We start from the raw sequence: 7,687 nt of genomic DNA on the forward strand, positions 1-7,687 counted from the left end.
GAATATCAGGAAAATTATAAAATTTTATTGATAAGACAGTAAGACAGTGGTCCCCAACCTTTTGGGCACCAGGGACCCATTTCATGGAAGACAATTTTTCTGTGGACTGCAGGGAGATGGTCTTGGGATGATTCAAGTGCATTACATTTTTTGTGCAGTCAAACGTCTCTGCCAAAGATAACCTGTGTTTGCAGCCGCTCCCCGGCGCTAGCATCACCGCCTCAGCTCCACCTCGGATCACCAGGCGTTAGGTTCTCGTAAGGAGCCGCAACCTGGATCCCTCCATGAGCAGTTTACAGCAGGGTCCACTGCTATCTGAGAGGAGGCGGGGCTTATCCACTGATGCGAGCAATGGGGAGTGGCTGGAAATGGGAGGAGGCTTCGCTCACCGCCTGCCGTGCGGCCTGGTTCCTGACAAGCCACGGAACTGTACCCGTCCACAGCCCAGGGGTTGGGGATCACAGCAATAAGCCGCTGGGTAAAGAAATCCCAGCCGACAGGTTTTTGGGTTCAAAGATGTCCTTTGTCGTCTTCTGACTTGTGTTGTTTCTGATGAAAATCTGCCACTGTTATCTTTGTTACTCTGAAGATAACGCGTGTTTCTCTGAGGCTGCTTTTAAGAAATGTTCTTTGTCACTGGTTTTCAGCAGTTTAATTAGGCGGTGTCTCGGTGTGGTTTCTTTATTCTGCTTGCGGGTCACTGAACTTGAGGCTGTGGGTTTATGTTTTTCATCAATTTTGGAAACATTCCAGCTATTATTTCTTTAGTATTCTCTTCTATTTTCCCTTTTCCACCTCTCCTCCCGGGACTGCTTGATACTGTCCCTGGGATCACCGGTGCTCTGTTCGGTCCTTCCCCACCCTTGTTCCTCTCCGCGCCTTCGTTGGAGAGTTTCTGTCGCCGTCTTCAAATTCACTGATGTTTCCCGCAGTCTAATCTGCTGTTATTTCTATCCAACGTATGGTTCACCTCACAGACGGTTGTTTTCCGTCTCTGTAAGATCCATTTGAGTCTTTTTTATATTTTCCATTTCTCCCCCATCATTGCTATTTTTCTCTACTTTCTCAAACATACAAAGCATGTTTGTAACAGCTGTTTAGAAACCTTTGTCGGCCCCTGCCATCGTCTCTCTGCTTCTGTTCTGCTGATTTTTTTTCTCTCCAGATCACGGATCGTATTCTATAGCTTATGCCCGTGCTTGGCTGGGTGCCGAGTAGCGTAGACTTTATGTTGTTGGATGCTGGGGTCGGTGCATTGCTTTAAATAGTGTTAGATTTTGTTCTGATTCACGCCTAAGTTACTGGAGAGTAGTTGGGTTCCTTCAAAGCTGACTTTTGTTGGGGTGGCCACGACCTTAGTCTGGGGCTAATTCAGCCCCATTACCGAGGCAGTGACACTCTCATGAGGCTTCTGTCCAGCGTCCCTAGCGGTGTAGGTCTTTCCCTTCTGACTAGTGGGCTCATGCGCCGTTTCCTGTTCTGCATGAATGTCAGGAATTGTCCCGCCTACTCATTCCCAGGGTTTCTTTCCTTAGCCTCAGGCAGTGTCCTCTCACGTGTACGGATCGGTGCTCAGGTGACCCGCTAGAGCTCTCCCGAGCCTTTTCCCCCTCTGGGGAACTCCGTCCTCTCTGCCCTCGAAATTCTAGCTGCCTTAACCTCCCGATCTTTGGGTCTCTGACTCAACTCAGCAAGTCTGCGGGCTTGTTTGGGTTTCCCTCCCGCCGGACAGTGAGGCGGGGCAGGCCTCGTGCCTTGTTTGTCTCTCAGGGATCACAGCCCCGCACGGCCCGTTGTCCAAAGTCTGAAGACTGTTGTTTGTTATGTTTTGCCTGCTTTTTAGCTGAAGCGTAAATCTGGTCTCTGTAACCTGCCTTGGCTGCAGGCAGAAGGCCTCGTATTTTCCACATTCTTCTTTAGCCCTTTATTATTAATCCAGGTCAACAATTTATCCAGTAAGGTAATAGTTAAGTAAGTTTTCAGTGAAAGAAATGAATTCTGGATTTTTATGTATTTTTAAGTTACAGCGGACAAACTGACCTTAAGATCACACCATGTTACGTATCCCTGCGGTGGTGCATCCCTGCCGTGTGTGACAAGGACGCACCTGTCCCCTGCTGCTCCCTGTGCCTGTTTGACGACACTCCAGCTTGTGTGCAGCGAAACATGGGCCCCTTTGTTCATTGTTGCTTTTATCATAAAACATCTATTTATAATGACTTTATTATGAAATAAAATCTGTTTTAACAGTAGGATTTTTTCACTGGCAGTTATAACTGTGCAAAAAATCGAGCCGTCTTAGATTTTTTTCTGGAAGGAATAGGGCACAAATAAGTATATACACACAGTGGTAAGCGAAAACTGTGGGCAAAGAAAGGAATTAGATTGTGACTATCAAAGAAGGGTGTTCCCGGCCACGTCCTCCCTCCTGTCTGGCTGGGGATGGGGAGGGGTTTCCACAGAGACCTTCCAGCGACCCCCCGGGGGCTGCAGGCCCAGCTGCATGTCACTCGTCTGGCCGTGGCTGCCTCACGTCAGCCTCCGTTGTGACGCATACGTGCGGGTAACGTTTCTGTCCTCCAGCCAGTTGCGGAAGGAAGAAGAGAAACAGAGCGCCGAGACGGAGGAGCTGATGGAAGAGTTGCTGGCCCTGCAGGTGCAGAGACAGAGCCTGCTTCTAGAGAAGAGCAAGCTGACAGTGAGAATCAAAGCGCTGGAAGCCGAGCTCGAGAGGGCACAGAAAATAAATAGGTTTATATATTTTTTTTTCCCTTAAGTTGTTTTTTTCCCCAACGGTTTAAAAAAAGACAACCGAAGGGTATTCCATTTCATTTCCTTTATCTCTTCTTTTTCTAAAGTGGCTATAGCACAGAAGAGGGTAATCGAAATTGTTGGATATCAGAACATAAGTACGGTGTAAGCTTTTCTGTGGAGCAACATTAACGACATTTCTCAAGTCAATAGCTGAAACATGGTCGATCGTCATGACGACCGAACGCTGGAAGTGCTACAAGTTCTTTCCTAATCACTAGTCTACTGTGGGATTACTGGATCTCTTTTTCTAAAGTATCGTTTGGAACACGAGCCAAAAAGTTAATAGAATGGTATTTAATTATCCTATTCATTGTTAGGCATTTTGTGACCCCTGATAACTTGGAGTCAGTAATTACGCTTGGTTTCAAATTAAATTCACTTACCTCTTCTCACCTTGAAACGTAATAGAAGATTTAGGTTGCTGAAGAATAACATTTAAACGCTAACATGCTTGCTGTTTTTGTAATACATGATATTCACCATGACCTGGTCATGAGGCTAATAAGTTTTCTATTCCACCCTTCGGGGGAACTCTAGGAGATCTCAAAAGAAAATTGATGTCCTCAAAAAGCAGGTGGAGAAAGCCATGGGGAACGAGATGTCTGCCCACCAGTACTTGGCGAACCTTGTTGGTCTGGCAGAGAATGTAACCCAGGAACGGGACAGTCTGATGCATTTGGTGAGTCTCCTGAAAGCTACGTCGAGTAAACTGCAAGTTAACGTGCTAGCATGATTTCGAGAGTATTTCCTTTTGAGATGGGGTCTCACTGTGTTGCCCAGGCTAGTCTTGAACTCCTGGGCTCAAGCGATCGCCTTGCCTTAGCCTCCCCGGTAGCTGGGACTACGGGCACCTAGCTAATTTTCCTACTTTTTGTAGAAACAGGGACTCGCTCTTGGTCAGGCTAGTCTCGAACTCCTGGCCTCAAGCGATCTGCCTCAGCCTCCCCAAGTGCTAGGATTACAAGGCATGAGCCACTGTGCCTGGCCTATTGCTTGATACTTTGTTATGAAAAAAAAGAATTTGTTATTTTAATTTTTCTGTAAAACTGAGAGCCCATTTATTTTTTTTCACCTTTCTCTTTAGGCTAAATGTTTAGAAAGTGAGAAGCACGGAGTTATCAACAAAATCATAAAAGGCAATATTCGCTTGGGAAAGTTGGAGGAAAAAGTTAAGGTAAGTGGTCACTTAGCCTCGGAGATTGCATTTTCAAGTGGGGACAGAGGATTACTGGTGTAGATTTTGCATGCATATGTCACTAATCATCCACAGAATAAAGCAGTGTAAGTTTTCGCTGGCAGAAGTAGCACCTCTCGACTCATTAAATGAACCTTTATTCATCCGCACAATAAAATAGTGTGCAGCTGTTTTTTAGGGGAAAAAAAAAAAGCCGTGGCAGAATCTCCAGGTTCTGTCACTCGGTTAGCGTCCCGGCTTTCCCGTCAAGCCCGGCGTCTGTCTGGTCCAGTTAGAGAGCAGCCTTGGCCTGCTCCTCTCTTGCTTCCATCCTGGTGGCACCTTCTGGTGTCTCTGCCCAAGGAAAGCCATTGTCATCGTGCCTCCTCTCCTGCCCCGGACCACCCCTCGCTTCGCCTCCCTGCAGGCTGTGTCCTCCCCACCTGCAGCCACGGCCCCCCAGCTGCGCCGCTTTCCACCTGGCAGGGCGGGTGACAGCAGGCTGGAGGCCCCGGGGAGGGCGAGGAACTGGGGACCGTGGAGGGTAGGTGCTGTGAGGACCCGCGGCTCCACGCAGTCGAGTAAGATCCAGGACCTGTGGCCTCAGGCGTGTGTACGCGTAGAATGGGAACTAAAGGGCCTGGAGTGGAGAAGTAGATCAATGGGGTTTAGCACGTTGGAAAAGTCACAAACTAAGAAAAAGTCAACAGTGGCTGGCTCGTGTGCACGGCACGGTATGGTATGAGGTTAACAGCGCGTACACACGAGTAAACGTATGTCGTGAATTTGTTTTAGGGAATGTAAGTTTTAGTCCTGAAGTATTTATTTTTTAAAAAGTTATAGACCACAAAATTTAACTTAAAATTGCTCTGATCCAAATAGTGTCCTAAAGCATATTTTCCTATATTTTCCTATGTTTCCTAGATATTTCTTAAATAATACCGATATTAAGTTTTTGCAGGCTGCATTGCCTTGTGGGTCTTGATTTTCAGGTGGTGCAGGCAGAGATGCTGCCAGAGGTGTGATCTGGTTTCTTTCTTTCTTTCCTTTTTTTTTTGAGACAGAGTCTCACTCTGTTGCCCAGGCTAGAGTGAGTGCTGTGGCGTCAGCCTAGCTCACAGCAACCTCAGACTCCTGGGCTCAAGTGATCCTCCTGCCTCAGCCTCCCGAGTAGCTGCAATTACAGGCATGCGCCACCATGCCTGGCTGATTTTTTCTATATGTTTTTAGTTGCCCAGCTAATTTCTTTCTATTTTTAGCACGGACGGGGTCTCGCTCTTGCTCAGGCTGGTCTCTAACTCCTGAGCTCAAACGATCCACCCACCTCGGCCTCCCAGAGTGCTGGGATTACAGGCGTGAGCCACCGCGCCGGCCCGTGATCTGGTTTCTTAGCAGGGTCTGCTACGTGCAGCGACTGTGAGCACCGCAGTGTGGACTCTGGGCCGCCCCAGGGAAGGCTGACCACCAGACCATCATCGTCATCCTTTACGATGGGCAGCAGCCCTCTGTGGTCGGGGTTCCCCTTCCCTCTGCGGCGCAGAGCAGCTCCACTCTTTTCCTTAAACGGGGGCTCTCGGGCGTGCCGTTCCTGAGGAGAGGCCCCTTTTGCTGAGGGAAAAGTGCTGCGCTCAGAACTCTTGAGGCTTCTATCTCGTGGCTTCCAGCGGTAGGAATGACCTGCAGTGTCATCCAGTGTGTTCCATGGTGGTGATGTTTTATGTTTTAATTTTATTTGCAGCATATAAAAACCCAGATATAACAAAAGTTAGAGATTTGGTTTTATTACACTTGAAATTCTTCTCTCACCTTTTATGACCTTTATGACCCAGGTCTGCCCTCCCGGATCCGCCTGACGGGGGCCGTACCTGGCAGGCTGTGACGTGCAGGCGGTGGGCGAGAACACAGCCGGGAGGCCCCAGCCACCTGCAGATGGTGTCCCCCTGCTCACTGATGCCACCTCCTCCCCCAGGGATACAAGAAGAAGACAGCGCTGAAGCTGGGTGACATCAGCCACCGTCTGGTGGAGCAGCAGGAGGACTTTGCTGGCAGGACGGCCCAGTACCTGCAGGAGATGAGGCACCTGCATCGGATGCTCAGGGACAAGCAGGACGTCCTGGACGAGGCGCTGCGGCAGAAGAGGTGGGGCCGCCCCGGCCCGCGGGATGCTGGCCTTAGAACACTTTGCGTTTTGAATGCTTGATGGAATTTGCCGGTAAAACCCTCAGGGCCTGTTTTGTTTGTTTGATTGTTTAATTTTGTGTTTACATTTTAGTTTTGTCCGAAGTTAATATTGCCCTTGATTTTATTTGCTCCTTATTTTCTTTATTCTCTTTTTAAAAAATTTCTATTTGAACCGGACTCCCTCAGTCAATCCAGTCCTCTGAACAACTTCCCAGTTTTCTACTCTTTTATAGCTCTGATATTTTTGTTTCATTTCATTGTCTTGGGAGGTTTTATTAATCTTTGATTACGTTTCATTTCTGCTGCTGCTGTTTTCTGATTTCTTAGAACGTTAAAATCTGATCGTCCATTCCCTTTTTGTGAGATGCTAATGACACATTTGTGGCGCGGCGTGTGCTCTGGATCGCGGCTCTAGGTATTGTCTTTGTCACACCTCTGTCCTCCCGACGTGGCAGAGGAAGTATCGCCAGTGAACTGAAACGTTGCGGAACGTGACGCTTTAGGAAGATGAACTTGGTCTCTCACGTTGTTTTGGTTTCACACTTAAGCCGGCCTTTCACGAGGGCCGTGTTGTCCCCTCTGCACCTGGCACCGAATCCTTGCTCAGGAAACGCTGCTTTGCTGCCCCTTCCGCTTCCTTCCCTCTGGCCGCTCACCCCCCGGCACACGGTCCAGGCCGGTCTCCCCTGTGTCGTCAGTTGTGGGTCCCCTCCGCACCCCCTAACTCACTCTGTGCGTCTGGGCCCATCAGTGGCTCTGTGGATGGGTCCCTGATGTTGGCCGGGTCGCAGTGCGGACAGGCAGAGGGGACCCAGGAGAGGCCTACGGGGCCCACGCCGTGTGGACGCCCGCAGCCAGGCCAGCGTCCGACTGGCTCAGGTCAGCGGCGCAGGCGCCGTGTTTTGTCGTTACGCACTTGTTCCTTCTTTAGCGAGCAGAGGCTGTCGTTGATGCCAAAGCAAAGGAAAAGGCAAAGCTGAGAGGAGGAGAGTAAGAGCTGCTTTTGCAGCCCGTGCCTTTGTGTTTTCTCTTTCCAGGGCACCTGGGTGTGTCACTCGACATTGGCATCTTTGCTTCAGAACCCAAACACAATGGTCTCCGTCGTTCCCTGATGTTGGCATTCTTTCCTTCGAGTGCTTGCTCTATAAATATTTTTTAAATTGTGCCATTTTAAACTTTTCCTTTGCTTCGCTTGTTTCTTTCAGAGAAATGGAAGGTGAACTTGAAGTTATCTGGGAGTCTACCTCCAAGGAAAACCGGAGAATCCGAGAACTTCTCCAGACCACGCTGGCGAGGACAGGCATGGGGGACGGCCCCAGGGCTTTGGAGGACCCCTGCTTCGACGGGGTCTCTCAGGGAGACCTGCTGGTCGGCTGTGATTTTAGCTACTGCGACCCGAAGCCTCCTGCCATCACCTGCCGCCGTGTGCAGGAGCCTGCGGAGAGGCCCCCGCAGCCCGAAAGGTCTGCCGCGCACAGGCGGGGGACGGCCGATCCCTTGCCCCCAGAGGAGAGCTAG

At 49.6% G+C, this 7,687-nt stretch overlaps 1 protein-coding gene across 1 annotated transcript in view; it reads left to right on the plus strand.

Moving 5' to 3' along the window:
• The window catches only part of CEP89 (centrosomal protein 89kDa), a 65,892-nt gene extending 58,205 nt beyond the window's left edge, over positions 1–7,687 (plus strand). The window contains exons 15-19 of the mRNA XM_012647016.1: positions 2,584–2,751; positions 3,352–3,493; positions 3,899–3,988; positions 5,958–6,127; positions 7,375–7,687. Of these exons, the coding sequence (XP_012502470.1) occupies positions 2,584–2,751; positions 3,352–3,493; positions 3,899–3,988; positions 5,958–6,127; positions 7,375–7,687 (883 nt within the window). The remainder of the gene's footprint in view (positions 1–2,583; positions 2,752–3,351; positions 3,494–3,898; positions 3,989–5,957; positions 6,128–7,374) is intronic.

This window comes from Propithecus coquereli, unplaced genomic scaffold (genome assembly GCF_000956105.1).
Source record: "Propithecus coquereli isolate 6110/MARCELLA unplaced genomic scaffold, Pcoq_1.0 Scaffold254, whole genome shotgun sequence".
In the NCBI taxonomy this organism is placed as follows: domain Eukaryota; kingdom Metazoa; phylum Chordata; class Mammalia; order Primates; family Indriidae; genus Propithecus; species Propithecus coquereli.